General features: G+C 39.3%; 2 protein-coding genes across 4 annotated transcripts in view; one reads left to right on the forward strand and one right to left on the reverse strand.

The window, feature by feature from the left end:
• arhgap36 (Rho GTPase activating protein 36) overlaps window positions 1-26,781 on the forward strand; it is an 85,912-nt gene that overhangs the window by 28,787 nt on the left and 30,344 nt on the right. For 2 of the 3 annotated variants that reach the window (XM_084923630.1, XM_084923632.1), the window contains exon 2: window positions 23,075-23,231. In XM_084923630.1, the coding sequence (XP_084779756.1) occupies window positions 23,075-23,231 (157 nt within the window). Of the gene's footprint in view, window positions 1-12,478; window positions 12,724-23,074; window positions 23,232-26,781 lie in introns of those variants that run through there. The other variant, XM_084923631.1, reaches the window with a different exon arrangement.
• LOC146390661 (tripartite motif-containing protein 16-like) lies at window positions 1,732-12,402 on the reverse strand. Its single transcript, XM_084909497.1, has 2 exons — window positions 12,341-12,402; window positions 1,732-2,815 (listed from the first exon to the last, which is right to left on the reverse strand). The coding sequence occupies exons 1-2, from the start codon at window positions 12,400-12,402 to the stop codon at window positions 1,732-1,734; spliced, it is 1,146 nt and encodes a 381-aa protein (XP_084765623.1).

Here is a 26,781-nt window from a genome sequence, read left to right on the forward strand (position 1 = left end):
TATGAAACATTGTGTTGACTTCTTAATATGTTGTGTAGGATCATTTTATTCTGAAAAGAATATTAATCATAAATCAAAAGACATGAACCGGTGAGCAGTCATTAGTACATTTTATTTACACACAGCCCTAAATTTCCAATTCCGATTTCCCTCGGGATGTATAAAGTATTATCCATCAATCAATCAATCAAATACTGATAAGTGCAAGCAAGAAGAATCAAATATAAACTGATTTTGTTTGCAGAGCTTTCATAGTTTTACCAAATGAGTCTCAATATTCACAAAATGTAATGAAGTCATTTCTGGTCACGATGTTCCAGTCCCTTATTCTCAGTTTTATGAAGATGATTATTCATCAGACCAGTCTCATGTTTACTGATTTGTCTCCATGTACACAAAGTAAAGATTCTTTAAAAATTCTTTTTAAAAAAAAGTCCACAACACATCATTTGACTCTTCTTCTATACAAAATGGACCGATTGAGTGGCGCATGCTACTTTCTTGGCACAAATTGCCTTATTGTATATTTTTTATATTTTTTTTTTAACAAACAGACCAAACAATCAGAAAACAAATACTTAAAATGTGATCATGGCTCAAGAGTTGGGAGTTTGCCTTGTAATTGGAAGGTTGCCGGTTCGAGCCCCGGCTCAGACAGTCTCGGTCGTTGTGTCCTTGGGCAAGACACTTCACCTACTGCCTACTGGTGTTGGCCAGAAGGGCCGATGGCGCGATATGGCAGCCTCGCTCCTGTCAGTCTGCCCCAGGGCAGCTGTGGCTACAACTGTAGCTTGCCTCCACCAGAGTGTGGATGACTGGGTGTGTAAAGCGCTTTGGGGTCCCTAGGTGGGACTAGTAAAAGCGCTATACAAATACAGGCCATTTAAAAAATGTAATCATAGACACCATCCATTTGCTCATGAAGTCTTGTTTTGAAGTCTCGATGATTTTTCACCATCTTGGTAATAACAAGATGTGACGAGCAACAGATGAATCTGATTGTGAAACCTCATGCAAAGAGCAAGAGCTGGATCGTCATCATTTCTCATTCATAAATTCATTTTAGGGTGTGGTCATTTATCTTACGTTTTTATTCAGTTTGACTTGAAATGATTGGCTGAGTCCATAAACTGATCAGGAAAGTTGGTTAGAGGTCAGGGAAGAGCGTTGTTTTTCCATTAACTTCTGACTTAGAACTGGGCATCTTTTTGCAGCCACTGGTATCGCCGCTTTGTGTTCGTTAAACAGAATGCAGATTTAAGGTTCTTCCATGTTGGCTTCACTTTTCAGATCAAAGCTGCGTCCGCCTTTACCACTCTGTGCTCCAATCCACCACATTCAAAAACAAGGTTTCATGCATAGAAAAAAGAAAGTCCTGTCTAAGTTCAGATGATTTGCTATATTTTTGGCATTTAAAATCATTAATGATTGTGCATGTTTTATTCTCAGGTGTCCTCCTGGATACAAACAAACAATTTGGCTTATTGGAATTTCTTTTGTGATTATTTTTTAGAATCCATTTTCTCAAAATGTTTTAATTCTTCTCCCAAACACAATAAAATAGTGTTCCTTTTGATTTTAAGATTGCTGATAGTGTAAAACCCGCTATAGTAGTCAATCATACGCTCTGCAACAACTGATAAGTGAGTTTGCTACCCATAAAGTGGGATTGTTGGCCAGTCTCTGCACAAAACATATATTATTAACCAACTTTCCCTTAATGACATCTGTCTAATTCAGTTTACAAAACTCAGCACTATCTTCATTAGAGTAAAAAAGCAAAAGCCCAGCATAGAGCGGCTCAGTGAATGTGGTCTGGACTGTGTGGAGGAGGGTCATGGTGTCAGAGACGCTGTAGAAGGATAGAACACCTGCTCTGTGATTCATGTACACTCCTATCCTGGAGGACGGAGGGCCACAGACGTCAGTGTGGACTTTGTTGTACCAGAATATGTAACTGTTTGTGTAACAACGCAGTGACCAAGATTTGTCATTGAATCCAAATATACGTTGCTCTGAGTCACCTGCTCTGCTGATACTCTTGTATGCAACTCCTACCCCGACTCTTCTCCCTCTCCACTCCACCTCCCAGTAACAACGTCCAGTCAGACTCTGTTTGCTCAGCACCTGTTTATATTCAGTAAATCTGCCTGGGTTGTTAGCGTAAGACTGATGTTGCAGCATTAATGTTGCCTTTCTGTTCCCTGCAGATAATAACAGCTGTGTGTTTGCCGTGCTTGGATCCAGTGTGATTTGACGTGAATATTTTAAGAAATCTGCTCTGGTCTTTGGTATAAAAGCACCCACTGTCCATGTCTCGCACAGGATGTCCTGCAGTTTATCTCTGGTCTCTGACACAGCTGCTTTCAGCTCCTCAAAGTACATCTGAGGATAAATATTGATGCTGGATGAGCGTGTAGACTCACTGAGTGCTGACAGTGAGGGGTAGTTGTGCAGAAACTGCTCGTGGTCCTCTGTGTGTGAGAGCTGCTCCAGCTCCTCATCCATCCTCTTCAGCTCAGTGATCTCCTGCTCCAGCTTATCCTGAAGCTCTCTGACTAGACCCAGTTCAGATTCCTGCTGGCATCTGATTTGCTGCTTCACATCATTGCGTCTTTTCTTGATGAACCGGATGAGCTCTGTCAAAATCTTTTGACTGTACTCCACTGTTTTGTCAGCAGAGCCATTGATGACCTCCACCTCTTGTTGAAGTAGCTTCACATCTTTCTCTCGATCTTGGATTGTCTCCTGGATTTTTAGTCGCCTCAGCTCAAGGTCCTTTTGCTTCTGCTTTTGGTAGTTCTTGGAGTCCAGTCTGCTTCAGCTCCTCCACTAGATCTGTTAACATGATGTTTTTTTCCAGGAGAGGTCTGGGTGTGAAGGTTTTCCTGCAGGGGCGATCGTGGCTCAAGAGTTGGGAGTTTGCCTTGTAATCGGAAGGTTGCCAGTTCGAGCCCCGGCTTGGACAGTCTCGGTCTTTGTGTCCTTGGGCAAGACACTTAACCCGTTGCCTACTGGTGGTGGTCAGAGGGCCCAGTAGCGCCAGTATTCGGCAGCCTCGCCTCTGTCAGTGCGCCCCAGGGCGGCTGTGGCTACAATGTAGCTTGCCATCACCAGTGTGTGAATGGGTGGATGACTGGATATGTAAAGCGCTTTGGGGTCCTTAGGGACTAGTAAAGCGCTATATAAATACAGGCCATTTACCATTGAGGGCAGCTGTATTTTCTTTTTGGATCCTCTATATCCCAGTGGGTCTTAATACAGCTCATGCAGTAGCTGTGTCCACAGGGAATAGCTACCGGATCCTTCAGTAAATCTATACAAATTGAACAAGATAATTTCTCTGAAAAAAAAATGATATCCATGTGCCATTTCTCCTCTCAGCAGCAACAAACATTTAGCTGCATTCAGACTCTACTTTGTGTTACCTGGAGAAAAAGGCGTGGTTTGGATCTTGGCAACATTTATTATCTTAATTTGATACGTTTATTGTCAGTTTGATTTTTTTTCCATGATAGCTGCCCTACCATTAAACCATAAAAAGTTAAGCTTTGATCATGTGGGACCACTGACGTGCAGCTGATGACACACTTACTCATTTGAAGTGTGACTCAACTAAAATAAGCTACCAGCAGCATAACAGTGCAATAGCAGTGAGACAGCACTATTTACAGTGATAGCATACGACAAATGTAAGCACAAAAGCACTGGTAAAACCAGTAAAAAGTATAACATCACTACTTCACACTTTATTTTAACAGTGACTAAGGTAACTTATCCTTTGTGTGTCGTATATGTTTTAGGTATTATGTGTTATAAATTATGTGTTGTATATTGGATTGACCGTTTTAATGTAACCATATAAGTAATTTTCATTCACCGCAATCTTGTTGCGTTTGAAAAAGTTGCTTCAAAGACCAGGACCAAGTCTGCAGTCAGCTGTTGTCTTCGAAGTGACTTTGGTCGACTGGAGGTTGAGAGAGGTGCATGCTCAATCTCTAAATAACTGGATTCAGTTGTTGCATTTCAAGAAAAAAATAATATTAAGTACAGCATGAAAAAACACTCCATGAAAATGATAAAGGGTTAAGTCTGGATCGTTTTTTTCTTACATCAACTTTAACAGACTCCAGGGGCACTCCTACACGTCTTGACACTCGGTAGGGAGGTTTGAAGTTTTTTTGGCAGCTTCAAAGCAAAACACACTGGCTACAAGAACATTCAAGAACGGTTTGTCAGGTTAAACTTCACAATGTTTTCATTTTATTACTGTTTGTGCGGTTCTATGTTCCTTTGCTTTTGTTTAGTCTTCACCCTTGTGCTATGACTCGGCAGTTTGCTTGTAATACTTTGACATCCTTATCTCATGTTTTTGTCCGCCCTCACAAAGTAATAAGGCTCATTAAAGCTGACCTCTTGCCACTTGCCACTTTTTTTTTTTTTTTTTTTTTTTTTCCCTCCACCCTTTGTGTGTTCCTCACCTGACTGCATGTTACCGTACATATCGGTGGGATTTAACACGAAGAAAAGAAGAAGTAGGGGAACCAGGGCCGGTGTCCAGGTGCGACTGAGAAGGTACCGAAGATTAGCTTCTTGGATGTGGGAAGAATCCCGGTGCCTACGACCAATTCATCTACTGTCACCTGGTGCCGACGCTACACTTCAGTTCCCAGCTCGGAATCTATGGTCTGATGGCCCCATGTTCACTTGGCGTCCCTCCTTCGACCGCCGTTTTGATGGCAGAGGTGATGTACCACTATGGATATTAGCTTCTGCTAGCCCTGAAGTCCCCGCCCGGCGTAACAGGTATAGAGGTGCACACAGGTGTTTAATTCGAGTGCCACTGCAGTCAGCTGTTGACTGCACCAACCAAACGTCTTCAATCAGGTTTGCCCTGCTCAACACTCGCTCAGTCACAAACAAATCGTTTATTTTAAACGATCTTTTTATAAAGGAATCTCTCAACTTCTTGTGTTTAACTGAGACGTGGCAACAAAACATGGATTATATACATCTGAAGGAAATTTGTTCGACTGGCTGCTCCGTCATCGGAACTCCACGTCTTTCGGGACGTGGCGGAGGTCTCGCTGTTGTGCACCAGGACAGATTCACATGCAGACTGATGAACTCGGATTCTTTTACTTCATTTGAAGTTCAGATGATCAAGGTCAGCTCTTTGCGCACCTTTTATTGTATTTTAATCTACCGACCTCCTGGCCCTGCCGGAGTCTTTTTAACTGAATTTAACGACCTCCTATCATCCATTATTAGATTAGAGAAGGTGGTAATGTTGGGAGATTTTAACCTTCATATTGATGATGCATCCTGTAATATGGCTGCTGACTTCATGACTATCACAGAGTCTTTTAATTTTATGCAGCATGTTTCTGGCCCTACACATGTAAAGGGTCACACATTGGACCTTGTTTTCTCCTTGGGTTTAAATATAAATGACATTCGTGTGGAAAATGTCCATGTGAGTGACCATAGCTGCATATATTTTAACTTGTCGTTTTATTTGGATCCCCTGGCTCCCAAAATAACGATTGAAAGGCGAATCATAAACCAGAACGCCGGCAAAAGGTTCTCTGCCATGTTCGACGCTGAAATGACTTACAATGATTTGGACTCTCTTGTCTCATCCTTTAATAACCAGTGTAATTCTATTTTAGACATAGTGGCACCTCTGAAAAAAAGTACTGTCCTACGTTTGAAATCTCATCCTTGGTTAAATGAAAACATTCGTAATTTCAGGAGATACTGTCGCAAGCTAGAACGTTTGTGGAAGGCTTCCAAGCTTGAGGTTTATAAGTTACACCTTAAAGAATCTATCCTCTTGCTAAATGACATGTGGAAAAATGCCAGAACAGAGTATTTTTCACACCTCATAGCTTCAAAAAAGAAAGATCCTAAATTCTTGTTTAAAACAATTAAGAGTATTGTTTCTCCTGATGCTCCTTGTGCACCAGTTCACTCAACATCTGAATGCAATGAGTTTATGAACTATTTCAGAAATAAGGTCATTGCCATCAGGTCTAATATCTCTCCATCATCTTCTCAATATCAAACTTTTAACTTGCTCTCCTCTGATACTTGGTCCTCTTTTACTCCTGTTACATTACAAGACATCAGAGGCCTGCTTTGTCATATAAAACAGACTTCAAGCCCCCTTGATGTCCTTCCATCTTCATTTTTCACTAGTGTGTTTGATTCAATTGGCCCCTGTATTGTGGAAATGATAAATACTTCTCTTCATACTGGCTCAGTCCCCAGCTTCTTTAAACAAGCTATTGTTGAGCCAATATTAAAGAAACCCCAGCTGGATCCATCTCTTCCTAACAGTTATAGGCCAATATCCAAATTGCCTTTTATATCGAAAATTTTAGAAAAAGTAGTACTAGAACAACTTAACTATTTCCTGGATAAAAATGCTGTTATGGACACTTTCCAGTCTGGTTTTCGTAAATTGCATTCCACTGAAACGGCCTTACTTAGAGTATCTAGTGATATCTTGATGGCAGCAGACTCTGGAGAATATACAGTGCTGGTCCTGTTGGATCTCAGCTCTGCTTTTGACACTGTAGAGCACAGTATCATGATAAACAGACTCGAGAACTTGTTTGGGATTACTGGCGTTGTTTTAAAATGGTTTATATCATATCTGTCTGAGAGATCTTTTACTGTTTGCATGAATCATGTCACATCAGAATCAACAGTTTTGCCGTGTGGGGTACCTCAGGGATCTGTCCTGGGTCCAATTCTCTTTTTACTTTATGTATTTCCCCTAGGCCAAATTATTAAGCGCTATAAATATATCTCCTATCATCTCTATGCTGACGACATCCAACTATACTGTTCCTTCAAAATGTCTGAGTTTTATAAATTGTCTAATTTAAGTAATTGCCTGACAGAAATCAACAAATGGTTATATGACAATTTTCTCCAACTAAACTCTGATAAAACAGAAACTCTAATTATTGCTCCAGACCACATGGTCCCAGAAATTAGACAGCATATCAGCTTCTTAGACCCTTATGTAAAATCAAGCCTTAGAAATCTCGGTGTCATATTTGACAGCTCGATGTCGCTCGAGCAGCATTCTAAGCAGCTGGTCCGAAACTGTTTTTATCATTTACGGAATATTTCTAAACTCAGACTAATGGTATCAAAGCTTGAACTTGAGATGATTATTCATGCTTTTATTTCTTCTCGTTTAGACTATTGTAATGGCCTTTTTACTTGTTTTAACAAATCAGCCTTAAATCGTCTTCAGACTGTGCAGAATGCTGCAGCACGTCTCTTAACAGGCACCAAGAGAAGATCGCATATCACTCCAGTCTTGGCCTCCCTTCACTGGTTGCCTGTAAATTTTAGGTTTCATTTTAAAATTTTAGTTCTAACCTTTAGGGCCCTACATGGTCAGGCTCCTCAATATTTATCTGACCTGCTGAAACCACATACATCTTCTCGGGCTTTAAGGTCATTAGATCAGAGACTGCTGGTGGTACCGCGCACTCGTTTTAAAACTCGTGGTGATCGGGCCTTTCAGACTGTGGCACCACGGTTGTGGAATTCTCTCCCACTGTCTCTTCGCTGCACGGACTCCATTGATTCTTTTAAGAAACAGCTGAAGACATTTTTATTTAGAAAAGCATTTGATTAATTTCTTCTTATGCTGTTTTTATAGTTTTATTGTTTTACATTGTTTTATTTACTGTTATATTGTTTTTATATTCCCATTTCCTGTGTTGTAAAGCACTTTGTGATTTTTATCTGTGAAAAGCGCTATATAAATAAATTTTACTTACTTACTTACTTACTTACACTGTTGACCTTTAGGGGTCAGAAGTGTCAAGTGGTTTAGCTGCTGTTACTTGGGCCTCACAAATGGGAGTCCCGGTGGTCATTTTCCACACGTGTTTTCACACGGCTGTTCGCACACTGGCCTCTTCACAGCTATTAGGAGGAATCTGGACAGCGTGATGGAATCTTCTTGCAGGATTAAGTCAATTTATTGGTTATCATAGCATTTAATACCTACCTTTTGAACTTTAGGTGCTGATAATTTGAGTACAGATTAACCTATAATAGAGTGAATAATGTAGCCAGATGCTTCCTTTTTTGCTCTTGCTCTTAAAACAAGACTTATGTTTAGTGGAAGGTCAGTAAAAATATTTGGTTAAAGGAGTAGTGATGGTAACTGATAATGCCCACAAGTTCTGCATCTCTGGGAAGTATCCAAGCATTTTGATGTCGACTCCTTATTACAAGCCACAACTTGACTGTTGTGGTTCAGTTGCTACTTGCCCAGCACTGCCTGGTACATCATCCATGTCTTATAAAAGTTATGTTCCCAGACAGCCAAACTATATTCTTAGGAATGTTTCAACGTCAAATATGTTTCTGGTGAGTTTCCAGGTGGATGAGTCACGCCTTATACCTAGAAATAAGGGAGAAGCTTCTACATCAGGTATTCAATTGAAATTTAAGGAAGTACGATTAGAGAAAATTTCCTCCAACAGAGAATATCTTAAAGTTCCACATGCATCATAATTCAGTGCAGTATATTTCGATTGGCCTAATAGTGGCATCAATGCATTTATGCCAACAACAACTGCCTGTCAAGTAAATGGAAGAAAGTACAATTCAGTAGCATTTCAGCAGCGTTTATTTACTTTCAATATGAACCAGAGAGCTCTTCAGTAATAAAATAATTATAAAGTAAATGCTAAGTGCTTCATTAAAAAAAGAAGTCTAGTTTGAGGGTTTTTTTGTCCATAACTACACTTCACAAGTAATCAGTCTCAACAAAAATAACAACAGGTTTAACCCCCTCTGCTCTTTGACTTACGTCTTTGGACACCTAGCTACGTTTTGTTTTCACGCATGTGCACATTCGCATCATTGCTTTGTAGAAATAACTTGATTGGCTGAGTGGCATCAGGGATGATAAGTTACAATGCATTTTGATCTATGTACCTCCAGTGACTACTGCAAAAGACAAAGAAAAAAGCTGTGCACATTAAAATAACTGTAAATAATAGAAAAAAACCTGTGCAGAGTGAAAAAGTTCCATTAAAATCAAATCGGTCTGGATCCATATTGAACAGCATGTCCCTCCAGCTGTTGGTGAGCTAGGTTCTACATAGCTAGCGCATGGCTAGTAAGTCCTCCGTTTGTGAACTTGGATTTTGAAACCTTGAGTTTAGTGTTGTTGGCCAAATTAGTATGACACTGGAGGGCAAGTTTTTTGTTTGTTTTTCTTATTTTAAATTAAATGCTGGGAATTTCTTGTTTGTTACTTATTTAACTTCACAGGGTGACATTAGCCTTTTTTTGACACTGCTATGTTAGCTATTTTGAGGCAGAAATTAGCATAGTTGGCTGGGAGTGGTAAGTGGTAAGATATCAGTCAATCCTTTAAAACCGGTCGGAGTGGGGACGCTCCGTTTTGCGTAACAATTTTTAAATCCCTGTAGAACTGGAACCACGTAAGCTAGCGCAATGATTTTTTTTGCATATGAAACCGGAGGAGTTGTACTTACATCTTATGCCATCAGCTTGCCCTAGGTCACGGTTTCCTTCCACATATAGCTTTGCAAAAATTGCATAAAAAGCACTTGCAGCAACAAAAACATAATATTCCAGAAACACGCTTTGCTGATCCGATCAGCTGTTCAAAACACTTCCTACGTTGGAATAGACGTCAGCGCGAACTATCGCATGTCCGCCATTACCTGCCCGAAACCAGAAGTGACGTCATTTCCCCGGAAAATGTAGGTTTTTTTTTTACCTTCGGGACCTTATAAGCCTATAGTGGTATTTTTAAAAGTCATGTTTGACTTCATGCTTTTCTGTATCGTTTCTGGGATGCTTAGAACTCAAATTGCACTGCTAGAAATAGTTTATTTTGATGCATATGCTGTGTTTTTTGCAAATTTCCATTATAATATTTATTTTCGTTTTTCCTGCAGTATATAAAAATTGGTGTATCTCAAAAATAAAACTATGAAGACACTCAAAATAAATTTCCTGTTGTTGTAAACTATTTTGTGCAACTTTTATGTATTTACAGTTTTGAGGGATAAACCTCTAACTAGAAATATATGGAAAAAAATCAAAAAACGATTTTCAATTTTTTTTGTACTTAATTGCACTTTTTTGCAATTTATGTAGTTACTATGGACTTGGGCTATAACGGTTGTATTAATGTATAGCAACTTGAAATGCTCCCAAAAATGGCACTACAGCATGTAAAAGTATAAAGATTGTGGCTCAAGAGTTGGCAGTTCGTCTTGTGATTGGAAGGTTGCCGGTTCGAGCCCCGGCTCGGACAGTCTCGTTGTTGTGTCCTTGGGCAAGACACTTCACCTACTGGTGTTGGCCAGAGGGGCCGATGGCGTGATGCGGCAGCCTCGCTTCTGTCAGTCTGCCCCAGGGCAGCTGTGGCTGCAACTGTAGCTTGCCTCCACCAGTGTGTGAATGTGAGAGTGAATGAATAGTAGAATTGTAAAGTGCTTTGAGGGTCTCCAAAAGCGCTATATAAATGCAATCCATTATTATTATTATTATTATTATTATAAGCTCTGGCGGACTTGGTTCTATGGTAGGTCTTAAAGGGTTAAAGCTAGTAATTGTGGTTAATGAGCTGTATTCATAAATTGTATATACCGTAACTGGAACTGTATTAAAATGCTCTAGAAAGTACAAACCCGGTTAAGAAGTCAAGCTCAGTGAGTTAATATTAGCTGTCGTGAACCCTAACAGACAGCTAGCACCCTAGGGACCAGTTAGCGACCACATGGCAGCCACAAGTAACAAGAGGAAGTTTGACTATTCCCTGAATGGTTGTGAGTGGCATCTGGAGTTTTTTTGTAGCTGCCAGTGTTACTTTCACATGGAATAAAGATCACATCAATCTCTTACAAAGTGACAAATATAGATCAGATTATTCCAAAGAAGGAATAAAATGAATATGTTATGGTTTTTCTAAAACGGCGACAATTATTATGGTTATGTGAACAGATATCCACTGAATGTCTACTCCTTGTACACAGACTAATATTACCGGAGCCTGTCAGGAATTCTCTCTTTTCAGTCTTTCGACTAAGAAACTTTATTTTATTAGTAGAACACTCTTCTTGAACACATGGTTTGTTGTGTTTGGAAACACAGTGAAATCTCTGTAAGAATTCCCTCAAACCAACGTCATGGTAACGCCTGCAACATTGGTTCAGCTTTGTTGCTATTTTTCAACCATGACTAGAAGTTGAGAAATTAGTGCCAGCCACTGGTTATTCAACATCAAAATGTTTGGTGCCTCCTGTTCTGTTGGCCAACAGGCTGCTGGTAGAAACTGAGCTACTGCTGGGTACAGTGAGAGAGAAGGAATGGCAGGAGGGTGAAGGTGACAGAGAGGTCTTTAGATGCAGGGACTATGGCTGATAGAAGGACAGAGCGGGTGCAATAATAATGGAGAGAAGATGGAGCTGTCAGACAAGAGGGAAAAAGGAAGACCACTATCTTGGAAACATGGTAACTATTATTCCCTGGATTTGGCTTTACTGGGTCAGATCTGGTTCTCGGGCAGCTTTTAATATCCGCTCACACTTGAGTAGATGTACTATGCTGTAGTATTCTTCCTCTGGTCGACTACTCCTTTTCTATTTTTCTTCTGAGCTCCGCTGGCCTGTCTGTCCTTTTTATAGAGCTTTTATCCTGTCGTTTTAATCCTCCTCCTACTCAGTCCCTCCCTTCCTCCATTTACTTACTTCCCTCCTTCAGGCGCTTCTTCTCTTTCTACCTCGTCCCTCCTTTCTACCTCCTTTCCTCAAGTCATCCTCTAAAATCTTGCCTCTTTTTTACCCACTTCCATCAGCTTACCACCTCCTTATTTTTTTCCTTCTTCTCTTTATGTAACTATTTCTTCTTATCTGCCTCCTTTCCTGTCTCCTGAATTAACACTCTCTCGCCTTTTTCTATGACCTGTCACTTTTATCTCATACGCCCTTTTTCATCACTTCTGTTTTTCTTTCTTATATCTCAGTTTAACTTGTCTATCTTCTAATTTCCCGCATATATCTTGTCCTCTTTCCTGTGTCCCTATCTCATTTTCATCTCCTTTTTAGACCCTTCACACTTTCCCTTTTGTCCTCTGCATTTTGTTTCCTTCATTCTTCTTCTAACCTTATACTGCTTTTCTACTTATTCTCTCCTGTGGTCTCCTTAGCCTCTTTCCCATTTACCACTCCCACACCTTCCTCCTGCCCTTATCTTTGCTCATTTTCTAACTACTTGTTTCCTATTATGCCCCATCTTTCTTTCCATTTCCTCTCCTTACTTATTCCCTGACACTTCTTCATCTTCCCTACCTCTTTCCATCACCTCTTCCTCTCCCTTCATTGCTCCTTTTTTGTTTCCTCCTCTTTTCCTCTGTCTTGTGTTTATGTTTTCAGTTCCTGAAAGTCAAGTCAGCATGCGCCACTCCTCCTCCTGCTCTCGTAATCACACTCATTCTCAGCCCTCCCCATTCCCCCGTGCCCTCCTCTCTCTCACACTGTGTATATCCCATTCGGCCACTTTCCGCATTAACTCCTAGTCGTCAGTTTCATTCAGCTCAGAGCTGATATGCAGCTGTTTCTCTGATCAAAGTCTGTATACAAGGAGGCTCAGAAATCTGGAGGACCACCTGTTGCATTTTGATTGAAAGACGCCCCAATACAGGTACAGACTTTGTGTTTGTTTGAGGGTTGAAGCAAGTGCACTTTGCCATCTGCTGCATTACCTGTCTGTTGTGATTTTCAGTGCTTCTGTTACCTGTCAGAGACCTGAGTGATGATGCACGTCTTTTCTTAATGACTTTCTCTAAATTTATCATTTTATTCGCATCATTTTGAGACCATGGCAGTGTGCTTATGTAAAGACAAAATCTCAAGTATTAGGATGTTTCGTTACACCTAAAATGTCTCCTGTGCTTTCCCGGAAAAGTCTGATATTATGCCTAAAATAAAACTCTCATGTTTCCTAAACAGTTCGTAGACACAGCAAATGTGGTGGGAGCTCCATTAGCTATAATTAGGCGGGAACATTATTTTGTAAACACCATTAATTCAGTCATTTGAAGATTGTAAATAAGCTTATTTAATTAATCACCTCAAATTAGGTCACGCTTTGGGGGAAAGGAAAACCGTGAAATAATCTGGCGCTCCTGAGAAACGCAAGGAAAAATACAACCTTTTTTTCTTCAAATGTAGTCAGTTAAAATGTGACTTTAAAAAAATATTTATGCTGCAAATAACACCATACATGTCAACAAGCAAAGTTTCAGCATCATCCTATGAATCCACTTCTATTTGTATTCATCTGCTGGATAAGCTTTGAGTTTCAGACAGCAAGGAGTCTGTGTGAGCCCCTTAAAATCTCCGAGTTTTTCTGTGCTTTTATAACTCGAGTTGTGGGGACATAAAAGTGATAACAAGCTCAGTCTGTGGGGACCTGTCTTTGTTACCGGAGACATAAAGCATGTAAAATGTAACATTTTAGAGTGAAGAACAGAGTGTAATGTCTTCTGTAGGGATAAAAACATATTATCCGTGGTTGTATACTTGCATTACTCATACAGTGGGGACATACAGATTTACGTGACCACTTAGTGAGGACTCAACTACTTTTGGTGATGAAAAGCGCATCCTTATAATCTACAACATTTCACATTACGTGACAGGATGAAGACTAGAGTGTAATCGCTTCTAAATTATGTGTGTGTGTGTGTGTGTGTGTGTACTTGTTTTGCTGATATTGTGGGGACAAATGTATTTACACAGCTGCTTACTGGGGACTTGACTTACCTTTGCAGATGAAAAGCACATTTATGATGTAAAAAATTAGACATTTCAGGATGAAGACTAGAGTGTAGTTTAGTCTTTTGTGTGTGTGTGTGTGTGTGTGTGTGTGTGTGTGTGTGTGTGTGTGTGTGTGGCAACATGCCAGTTCAGTCAGGACTGACACAATACCACTGCTGTGTCGACGCAGGATCCGTCTTTGTGGCTCGGCCGTCAGTCTTTAGCACTGCCAAGGGGCCTATTAGCTCTGCCTGTCTGTTTACGCGTGTGTCTGTGTATGTTTGCGCATGTGTGTGTGTGTGTGTGTGTGTGTGTGTGTGTGTCTCTTCCTGTCAGTGAACAAGCAAGTATCTTTGCATACTAATGTATGTTAAGCTCACTTTGTGAGGTGGTTTTTGACAACATCCTAATTAGACCAGCCGCCGTTCCTTATTTATTCTAAGAAAAACAAGACGTGGAGCTGCATAATGTGAACATAATGTTCCTTCATTAGAAAGGATCAAGGAACCACAGAAGGTACTGCACGTATTATTTGCATGTGTGTGTGTTTAACATACTGAAAGGAAAGGAGGAAATAAAAAAGTCATTTGTGTTCTCACGAACTGTTTCATTCTTTTCAAACGAGATAGTGTTTTTGAACAAGCTGGAAATCTGCTTTACCATGTCACTTTGTCTAGGATTTTGGTATTTTAATTAATAAATACAGTATATTATTTTGTAGACCAGCTTTATCCACTTGTCCCTTGTGGCACTTACTTCATAAACCTCCATATAACAGTATTAGGACGGAAAGGGTCAGTTTATATATTAGACCTATTTATAACTTAAGCTTTAGAGAGAGCCTACGGGATTCTTATTGTCCCTCACCAGTGAAGCGGCAAAGCCATTAGTGCAGCACGAACAGATAAAATGCTGTGTTTAGTACAGAACTGGGCATCCAAAGAACATGTTCTGTATACTCTTTTCTTGTGGATGTTTTAAATTTGAAGAAGGAAGCTGTATCAGATTTCTACATTTTCAAACAGCCGTGAAGGAGAGTGAAATTAGTAATATAGCTTTTGCTATTATAGAGAACTTTGTGTGTTCAACCAGCCACACGCAATTCGCATACATCCATACCTGTCAGTTTGTAATGGTATTTGATATGTATATGCAGTGGATTGAATGGCTGTTATTAGTTGTTAGTGCCATACATATCTCCACAGGACGCTGAATGGATGTATAGCATGTGTTGTTTCCCAGTTAAATACAGTCAAACTCAACTGTGACCAATGAGTTTCATCCTCATCTTTTTGACTTAACATTTTCTTTATGATATGCTCTAAACTTTTGCTTTTTGATGCTGTGGTTTATCAAATGTACTCGGTTGGGGGATTGCAAAACGCACCCTTGGGTTTAAATTTACCCTTTCGAAATGTAAGGAACTTCATAGTTTTTATAATGTTGCAAGATTACATTTGCCAGGACATTTAACAACAGAGATCTTACGTGCATGTCTTTGCATGACCACCAGATGTCTCCTACATAAATCTCTCCGGTGCTAATACACCTTCTCAAAACTGGGTCCAGCTCAGTTTCCTTTCTACTCCCTCCTAGACCTGTCCGGGAGGTTCGTCAGTTTCCATGGTCATTTAAAACTTGTATATCCATAAAGGCACAGTATGAACTAAATGGTGTCAGGCTTGCTCAGGGCCCCTCCACAAGATATATCCCTGATTTAGAGAAAAATACTGTAATAGCATTATATTAAGAGGTTCTCAGGGTGCACTTACACCAAGCTTGGTTGCCTTGTACTGTGCCTGAGAATACCTGTACCCCCTCTACAGTTCACCTTTTTTCATAATGAGCTTAAGTATGTGGTATCAGCTACAGCTTTAGGTTTTCTCAGGCAGGTTTAATATGTAAGGTGAAGACCCCACAATAATACAACTGAACCAGGTCTGAGAAATGTACCCAGTAATACCATAGATCAATCACACAGGACAACAGGGGGAGGTCAAGCACACTCAATTAAATTAAATTTTTATTTATATAGCGCCAAATCACAAGAGCAGTCGCCTCAAGGCGCTTTATATTGTACAGTAGATCCTACAATAATAGATACAGAGAAAAACCCAACAATCGTATGACCCCCTATGAGCAAGCACTTTGGCGACAGCGGGAAGGAAAAACTCCCTTTTAACAGGAAGAAACCTCCGACAGAACCAGGCTCAGGGAGGAGCGGCAATCTGCTGCGACCGGTTGGGGTGAGAGCACTCATGCACAGTATGGATCATCTGGTTTGAGTACACCCTTGTTTAGAATCTATAGTTGAAGAAGAACGAGAAAAATCTTTTTTTCATATGTACCAAATGTTTTTACCTGATTGCTCATGCGTCTTTGCTTTTGTGTCCCTTAATCAAAATTATGAATTGTCTGATAAAATACATATTTTCTCAACCTTGGCAGTATAAGCATCAGGATATTATGCAAAATACACAAAAAGAAAAACTGTGTTACACAGGGTCATCATTAAAGAGAGCATATACATAAAGACTGGGGCACTTTACATGAATAGAATAGGATCTTGTGTCAATTATTTCCTTTTATGTACTCTGTAAGGAAAAATATTAATGTTGCTCCACAAGGGGGTCTTTAAGGAATCATTGACCACCCTGAACATTTTCTCCTTTGTAACTTTTCCTTGGACCTGAACAGTTTCAAAAACCCTGCTGTATGTCAGCCAAAAAGTTTTTTGGGATTCAGGGATAAATCTTGCTTTTTCCGGCTGATAATTCGACCCTGCAGGGGTTTAAAATCGTGGGCAATTGCAGTATATTTGTCGTAGCTTTATTAATACACATTGCATTACAGTTTTACATACACTCTAGTTTTCAAGCATTCCCAGATGTTTGGTTGAACAGGAAATCAATAGCAAATAAATAAGCAATGTTATTATGTTAATGGAAACAATTAAAATGTTCTTGTAATTAAGGAAAAATGAACCACGTCCTCACCTCCGGCTAATGAATGAGAACGAGAGGCAGTATTTATCTTTGCCTCATTTGCACCGTCTGGCCAAGAAGGTAGGAGGTGGGTGGGGGGCAGAACAAAATGCTGAGGTTAATGATGTGCACGGTGAGAAGCACCCAAGGGAGAGACGACTATACACAAAACAGCAGCGTGGGGGGGGAGTGAAAAGCATCCGAGAGCTCTCACACCATGTTTCTTACTGTGTTGTGTCATCAGACGGGGGGCACAGCATCAGAACAAGGTTATATGACCTGCTTTTAAATGCAAACTCAAAAACGGGCCCAGTTTTAGCAGGTGCTGCTTTGAACAACACGTCCTTGATTGCAGTGATCTGCTGATTTGCTTCTTTCAAGCTCCGCAAGGTCTCATCTCTTATGTATTTATATGTCATCACGTTTCCAAGTTCTGTGAGAAGTCAGAGTTTATTTTGGTAAACGTCTGGGGAAAAAATGAAAAAGCTTTTCTTTTACTGTCTAAAATCAGTAATGAGAGGTTTAGGTCATTGTATTCCACTTTCTGCTACCTTCCTGTGTGGTTTGTCTTTCATGTGGCTGCACTGCCTCATTTCCTAGTTCCTGGTATTGAAAACTCATGATTGTACAAAAAGAGAAAACCTACAGAGTGAAGGAGGGTCTTATTTTAATAGTCAACTAAGTCAACAATACTCTTTTTAAATCTTTTTTTCCCTCTTTTTCATGGTGAAATGGATTGGAAAGATTGGAAAGTAGTTACTACGATCAAATACTTTGTGTAAAATAGTCTTGAGTTTAGACTACAGTGATTTCTAGTTAGTTTTACATCAGCGAAATTTTTGTATCACAAGAGGAAAAAGAGCACAGAGCCAGACATGACACATTTCCCACACATTATTAATGAAAATAAAATTGTGTCTGTAGCCGAGTGACTCAACATTTACCAAACCATTCCTGACAACCTTTACCATAAATGATGGACTTTTGAAACATTCATTGCCGATTTGATGTAATCAGAACATCGTGAATAGCAGCGCTCACTTACTGATTGTAGAAACGCTGGATTGTGGTTGGTGAACATAATTGTTTTAAACATAGTTGAAGCAGAGTGAGATTGTTTAACAATGAAGCAGACACTGGGATCACAGCTGGTAATAACAGGGTAGATGCCAAAATGTAGCCTCCGAAGATTACAAAACATTAACTTGCAAAAGTTTGCATATTTTGGTAATTTTAGCCACAATGATCATCCAGATATTGGCAGCATTAAGGGCTTGAATTTAAGGCAGCTCGTCTTGGTTTTCAACTTTCACCTGGACCCACGTGAGCTGAATAACTCACATGATGTCTCACAAATGATTCATAGCTTTCCCCTGTGACTCTTAATGACTCACAGGATGACAGAGTGGGTCAGACGTTCCCAAGGCGAGATTGCCAATAGGGGTTAATACCAGGCACTCTGGATGAACTTCTAGAGTTTTTGGTAGTAGTGTCCAGTCGAAAAGAAAAAGACTGGCATGGTATCCTTAACAGCTATGGGAGGTGCTACCGTAGTAAAAAAACAAACAAACCAAAAAAAAAAGGAGAAAATTTAATGGTTGCAGAAGCAACCATTAAATTTTCTCCTTTTCTTCCCAGTGAACGAATCTTAATACTTACAGTTGTGTTCAGCATTTTACATCACGGGCATGAATGTCGTGGTAATTTGGGGTTTTTAATGACTTCTTTGAACTGTTCTTTTTCCAGGGTGGAAAGAGTATACATCTTTCTGACTTTAGAAAAACAAGAATTGGTGTGCAAAAGTATTTGGGTGTATTTTATCTTTTTTATCATCTTCTTATGAGATTTGTTTTCTTTGTATGGACAATAGGTCATAGGAGATTGATTTAAAATACATACCGGCTCAAATAAATACACACACTCACTTAAATCTTTTAATAAGTGGTGCTGAAGGACCTACAATGTCTTTTAACTTGTCAAGGCCAAGGCCTATAACCTTCTCATTAGTGATCATGATTGCTACAACAGGTAACTTCTCTTTACTACCATAAAAAGAATTTTTTGACACTCATAGGATTGACCAATACTCGGGACGATGGAAAGGTCCAAGGCCACCAAAAAGCCCAAAATACCAAAGTATTGGCCAATACAGGTGCAATACTGAGGTGCAACTTGCTAAGAGACATTTAATCAATTATTAGTCGGGATGTGAATGTATTTGGGCCTGCATGCATACATTTGAACCTGTGTAGAGAAAATCCAAAATAAATTCAAACTTGTTCACCAATTCTTGTTTATTTTATTGATTGATTGATTTAAATCATCAAAGATGTATGCTGCACAGTCATTCCACCCTGAGAAAAGAACAGCTTATGTTTAAACTTCTGAGCACAACTGAAATTGTTCATGAAAGCAGAGTTTGAGATATTCTGACCCATCCTGAATGTGTGGTGAGACCGTTCAAACATCCACCACAGCAAGAGAGAAAATACACATAAGGTATAGGTTTAAAAACTGCTCATGAGACATGACATTTAACTTAAATGTCATGTCTAAAGTTTGGCATTTCACATAGCAAACCATATTGCCTGTGGTATTGTTTTCCACTGAACCCTGCTGCTTTGAGTGAGTCCATGTTACCAGTTTTAGAAAATGTGGATGAGGCCTCAGCGCTCTTTTGTGGGCAACTTTCATCATTCATCATTTCACTTTCACCACAGCCTATTTGTCTGGTTGTGTTTAGCATTAAGAGCAAAGTAATTTTGTTCAATCACGCTGTGCAGTCTGCATTTAGTCATGAGAAAATCATGCACACGTGGATCTGTTTTCCCACTCACATAGTGCACAGCGAGACCTTCAGAGAATAAAAATGAAAAGATAACATGACTGAACAAAGCGAAAGACACAAGAAATAACACAACTGTGAGAAGTGTGAAGTCATACTTACTAAATATTTTTATGTATAAAAAGTTGTCATAAATGTTTATATCAACCTATCATACGAGCCTTGAACTTGACCTCCGGGTACAAAGAACCACTTTATGGCACTTTAATTTTAATCTGCTATCTATATCCTGATAGCAGTTAACATTTGACCACCACAAGCAGCTGTTTCTTGGACACATGTACAAATGTCTGTTGTGATTTAACCACAATTCTCATGTTAGCTGTTGTTTATAACTGTTTGTAAAACCTTACTAGACCAACTGGCATGCATCAGCAGCATGCTAGTGTTTTATGGGAACAATTAAAATCCATAAACATAATATTAGTGGTCTTTTTCTGGACTCTAAAATAAAAAGTGGGTTGGGTCTACTAGCCATTTCATTTGGGACTAGCTCATGAGCACCATCTGCTACACCCTGAACTGCAGCCAGTTTCTTTAGACTGCTGTGGAGTTATTAGTACAAAACTAATTTCACAGCAGTTGGTGACGTAATCACAACCTTTAATCTTTTGATTTGTGTTGCTGAACAGAACTATTCTTATATACAAAACAATCCAAATTTGGAGGTCAGGGAGGAGGACGGTGTGGACGACGACTAGGTCATCTCAACTTTGATGCTATGTTCCGGCTTTTCACAAATTTTCATGAAGTTCAGCTTTAGTTTGGGAGTTGACCGACAGTTTGTCAATTTTTTTTAGAATAATCAGCAGAGAAACATATTGTCACTAAATATGATCCTATTAGTTAATAGTTTTTCAGTATAAAGTTCTTCTCTTCTACATTTTTTGTTATATTTTACTTTTTCCTTGCTAATTGTATCTGACACCTGTGGAGAATATTATTTCATCCAAAGTACTGTAAATGTTTATTGAATACAATGCATAGTCAAAGTCTAAAGGAGTAGGGTCTTTAGATCTTTTTGGCTTAGGACCTTCTTCTCATGTTTCGGATCTCCTTTAGTTTTTAACAAAGAGACGTTTCCCTACAAACTTCCCATGCGGTTTCATTTAACCACACGCCACAAGAATTTGAGGCACAAAGATGTAAAGTTATCCCATCTGGACGTAATTTTTACAAACTAAAAGATTACAGAAGTTGGCACAATCCTCCAACCAGAGTGGGGAACCTAACCCCAATGTGGTGAACCAGAACAACCATTGGCATCGTGGCAAACAGAGGTGGTTTGAAGTCACCTCAGATCATAGAAGTAAATCAACGAGTTGCTAAAGACGACGGTACAGTTTGGACGTATTGGTTACTTGATTTGCACAGTTCCTATACGCTTAGGCTCTCCGAAAAGTCGCACAGCATGCATATATTAGAAACACATGTTTGTCTGACAGGGTGAACGGGTTGTGGAGCACAGACTTAAGATCTGGAATGTGATTGTCTGCTTCTTATTAACCTGCGGCCGCTTCATCCCTCCATCAAACACTCCCCCCATTACCCCTCCGCGCTTCCTCTCAATATTCACCTGATATTGTTTTTCCTGTTTTCTTAGCATCTCTTAAAATCTCTTGATTCTACCATTCTTCTACTGCTCTCCATCTCCATCCTTATTTATTAGCTCTGTGATTTAGCTCCTTGCCTCCTACCTGCTGCTTGGTGAGAATCTAGTAGAAGGTAAACCGTGTTGAGGTTAAAATTGAATGTTCTCCACATTTCCAAACTGGGATCAGCCCTAACACTTACAATGCCTTCAAAAGACTTTAAGCTAATGCTTATTCGATCTGTGACTGTGTCTCAACCACTGAAATGTTTACCACAGCAAAGAAGTACTTCTTAAACACTTTGGGCCTTCAAGTAAACTAAGGAGCATGATGATATATAGTGTGTGTACAGTGATACGTTACAATGTATACCATCTATGACTTTGTGTTTAAACTGTGCAGTTCAATCTTACCACCTTACAGAGATAGTAGCATTTTAATATTTTGGGCTTCAAACTGATGCCACAATGGACAAAAAAGCCTTACTTACATTAAATAATACAGGTTAAGTTTAGGGAAAAAATCACAAAAATGTGAAAACTGCGAAACTTGCTTTGGGATGGATTTAGATGTTTCCCTCCAAGTTACTTGAAAATGTAAAATTCCCACCTTGAAATAGTTCGACATTGCTAGGGCATTGATAGTGTGGTGAGTTTTTAAATAAATTTTCAGAAGATAAATATTTAAATGAGGAATGGTGAAAACTCATTTTTAAAAGCTTTAAATGGACAACAGGGATTTAATTTCCCTGTTGTCCATTCAAGGTCAGGTCCTGTTTGTACACTGTTGTATAATCTTAATATTTTCCAGCTTTAGCCAGTGCTCGCTATGAAGATGTTTGGCAGCCTGCTAGAGAATTAAGGGGGTATCTAGGCTCTAAGCAAAGATATACTTAAATAAATCGGAATACCTTTTGATTAATAACATTTTATCAATATGAGATACAGTAAAGCAGACTAATCTGGAGTTGCAGTTGGTAATGGTTACTTCTTATAGTACTTCCATTTATTGATGCACCAATATTATTAGCATGTTGCCTTCAAGCAGAAAAAAGCTGAAAATGTTTGTAGATTAAACCTCAATAAGTAAAACAGTAGAAATCCTTGATACAATGTTTTTAATTTACTTTGTTTTGTTTTTTCTTTTTTGTATGAGTTAGAAAGGGTTATTCTTCGAAATTACTAAAGTTATTTTTTTTAATCAAGCAGTTTTATACCAAGATTGGACCCAATAACCCTTATAAACAGGCTCATCTAGAGCCACAGAAGACTTAGTATAAAATGTGCAATGTAATTTAGGTTTGTTGTTATGACAAATGCAGGCTTCCTGTGTTAAACTTGTGGATTTCCCCCTTTTTTAAAAGGTCAGGTTGTGTCTGCAGAGATTTAATGAGCTTTCACTGTGCAAAGATCTCAATGTCAACAGACAAAAAGGGCATCACAATAGGTTTTTGTAATAAAAGGCTAAGAATAAAAATAAATACAGGCTTAAGACTAGTGAAAACAAATGAACACGCTGACTTTTTTGACGAGAAACATGGTCTCTTTCTTTATCTTGTTACACAGTGAGAAAAGCAAAGCACATAAATGTGTGCTTACTCACAGCTGAATTCTCTGTTTTTGCTTTTGAAGATTTTTTTTGCCTTTAAGTAGTTGATGGTTGGTTGGCAATGGTCAGAGATTGCATGTCAGTGGAGATTTTTGTTTTGTTTTTTTAGTTTGAAGACCATCTGGTACCCGTTGATTAATGGCTTGTGTTTCTATAGGTATTTTTGTGTCCTCTGTATCCTTTAACAATCTCTTTTCTCTGCAGGGGGATCACACGTGGGCCACCATGTTGGGACAGAGCGTGCGGTTACAGCCAGTTCCCATCCAGAGCCTATCGGAGCTGGAGCGAGCCAGGTTACAGGAAGTCGCTTTGTACCACCTGGAGGAGAGAGACCTGGACTTCAAGATCAGCATCCCTAAAGGTAAGGGGGAAGGACAGAGATGGTGTTTCTAAAGGATCTGATGGTGGTTGAGTGTAAACTGATTTCTTAACTGGATTCCTCAATATTTTCCAAAGTACTTCCATTTTTTATTAGCACTCATATACTACCTTTATTGATTTGGAGGCTCAAATATTCAAGATTTTTTAAAAAAAATTGTTAGTTTAAGGCATACATATTTGATCTTTACCCGAAAGAATTTGGACTGATGGAATCTGGGACTAAACAAAAATGGGCGTCATGAGAGTTGAACCTTTGTCTGCCATATCATCCTGAGAACTGGCCTATTCATTTATGTCCTCTGTAATGGGAATTTGTTTTTAGTCTGTATCTTCTGACTTATTTGAACTACCCTACTAACTCCTGAGGCACTAAACAGAGGACATCCTGGGCTTTATATTAATATGTCATGTGTTTGGGTGGCTTCTTTTAGCTCCAAAGAGGCAGGAAATCATAAATAAAGTTAAATAGGAATATTATTTTGTCCTTGGTTCTCAGGAGGATATAAAAGTCTTGAGGATTATCCTTCTTAGTCACATCTACCTCCTTATTACCTTGGTTTCATAGTATTAGGTTTTACTGGTTTTGAGGCATCAAAAGGATTTGGTTTGATTTTTTTAATAAAATAAAAGCAGCATTATTTGAGTTAAAAGACACCCTTCGTTACATTGACCATCATGGAAGGATAACCTGTAATTTCTGGGTTTCCAGGCTGCCAAGTCCTACACCGGCTTACATTTTATTGGTTTACTGAAAATGGGTGACTTTAGAAAACTATAAATTTACTATAAATAGTAAATAAGTTACTTAAGTAATTGTGAAACATAACAAATAACCCCAATCTGAGAGAAAATCAGTTTCCTCTGACACATAATTGAGAATGCTGTTAAGTCACATGCGAAAGTAATTGTTTGGAAATGGGCCTAAACTTTGTGTAACTTGCATAGACATGTGATAGCCAGAGTTCAAGTGTTGCCAGAGTATTTTTTGTGTTTCTGTTGATTTCTGAAATAGCATTTAAGTTGCAAATCAGTTTTTAAATTTGGCACAATCCCCTGTAGGGAAGGCAAGGAGGTAAAGGTTTAAAAACATGAAAAAATGCTATGTCCGGCCATTAAATTCATGGGGACAGGGCATGATAGTTACTCCATTACAATAACTTCCCAGAATAGTGAAACTGATGAAGGACAACTTTGTTTTTGTGACCATTGCTGCCAGTTTAATGCAGTTACATTTCATTAGTCAGTCTTGGTGGTGAGGCGGATTGGTCTCCTTGAGGTTTGAGAATAAAAGTTCATGATGACCTGGTGAGTATGGCGCCAGTTTGGTTTGCCACACTCAGCCAAACTTAGACTGAACTGCCCTAAAGCAAAAACAACAACTCAGTCTGCCAGGGGAGCCATAACAGCCTGTCTGTGAATCTGAGGAATGAGCATAAAGCAGGAAGACATTAAGGATCATCTGGAATGGAATCCAGGGTGTCAGATTGATAAGGAAGGGGAAAGGGAGGCAACGTGATTTCTGTTAATTGACTCTTTATCTCAAATAGCATTGGATAGGGTCATGATTTGTCTTTTTTCCCACCGCCAGGGGTGATGATATGAGATAGCTGGGTAATATTCACTTCTTAAACCACCGACCAGTACTGCTGTTTCCAAGTCATAGTCTAGCTGGTATTGTTTTGTTTTTGATTTTAAACTTGTGCAGCTGTCCTGGTGTGAGTCATTATAGCAAAATGTGCTATGGGAGACACCTGTTGCAGCAGGAACTCCCACAATTGTGGACGAATTGTTGAATGTTAATACACTTGATTTATGCAGTAGTGTTGCATAAACACTGCTTTTACAGGGGTGTAGGTTTTCCAGATATGGCTATTTAGTTTTTGTGTAACAATGTAAAAATGGTGACTGATGAAGCATAGGTTCAAATGTCAGCACATTAACAGGGGTTGTAACCTGTGCGTTGTTGCCATTTAAAGAGATGGTCATTGCCGTTCCACCAAGTATGTGGCTAGAGACTTGGCACACATGTAGTACACCTTATGGGTTACTTGTAATTTAATGAATTAGTTCTTCCAAACTATACATGACTATTTGATATTTGTGCATATATATTTCCATTTTCACTTTCTCACAATTTCGTTCCCCGCCCTCATTTATACCTCATCCTCTTCCTTGACTCAAACTTACTCTCCTGAACTGACACACAAAAACACGCATAAATATTTTTATTTGTTCCTGATATTGTGGCAGTTACTTCTTTTCAGCAGATGTGAGGTTGAAAAGAAGCCAGCTAACCAACAATAAAAGCTGGTTATAAGCTAACATTAGCTAATGCTAGCTAACATTACCTAAAATTATGCCAGCTAACGTTAGGCTCGAGTAGCTTAAAAATCACACTTTACCTCTTATAAAAAGTTACATTCTCACATACAGTTTATTGAGTGAGTATCCGGATACAATAAGGTTTGATCTATTTCAAAGAAAGTTTCACCAGTGCTGGCTAAAAGCAGCTAACAGTAACAAAAACAACAGCTAACAGCAGCTCTTAGCAAGAGAAAAGCTAGCAACTCACGTCAGTATCGCTGTCATCAGACAGAACAAAAAAGACATGGACACAAATTGTTGACTAATGGAAACATTAGACTGACAGGCTATACTTACTTACAGAGGAAGGTGCCCACTGTGTCAAGGGTTATGGACTTGAATTGGGAGGAGTAAGAAAACCAAAATACAGTGCAATCTGCTGTACACTGACATATACTGTTGATATTTTACAAACTGTATCTGAACTGAATTGTAAAGGTGGTGGTGAAGGAGACAAAGTGATATAGCAGTGTTTCATGTAGTTTAAATTAATTCTTGCCACACTGAGTTGCCCAAATTCAGGCTTTGGTGGTGCTTGGTTTTCTTAGTCTTACATCAGACCTACATGTTCGATGAATCTCTGATAACATCAGCAGTGGAAAACACATTGCTTTCCCCCCGCTCCTGTTTACTTGCATTTCTCATCTTGCCATTGGACTCTTTCTCCACCTTTGGTAAATCTTGTGTACCCTTTTGAACTCTGAAGGACTCAATCCATCTAATAAAGTGGGCTAGATTCACTAATAAACTGCAAATCCCTCCCACACCTCACAGACTGCAGACCAGGAGGTTTCCTCTTGTGTTTATTGAGGCTGGTAGGGTCAGTGAGGTCAGGAGGATCACTGGGGCTGATGCTGAGGAAATATGACTGATTGTTCAACTGGTGTCTTTGTATGATCAGGATCTGTTGGTGGCTTTTCGCCTGTGAGACCAGCTGGTATGTAAGCCTCTTTTCTCAGACTCAGAAGCTCTCTCCCATACTACTGTTCTCTTGCAGGGTTATTAACCCTTCGACCTCCTCAACTTTGACCACGTCGCTGATTGAGGCTGGGTATACTTAAGATTTCAAATAAACAGTGGAGCTCAATTATATCAAGGGCTTTACAATTCCCCTTGAGTATAAAATTTACAATTGGGATATGACCACTTTACTTCTGCAACTTTTC

Source organism: Perissodus microlepis, chromosome 3 (assembly GCF_051167445.1).
Source record: "Perissodus microlepis isolate ML-2025 ecotype Zambia chromosome 3, ASM5116744v1, whole genome shotgun sequence".
Classification (NCBI taxonomy): Eukaryota; Metazoa; Chordata; class Actinopteri; order Cichliformes; family Cichlidae; genus Perissodus; species Perissodus microlepis.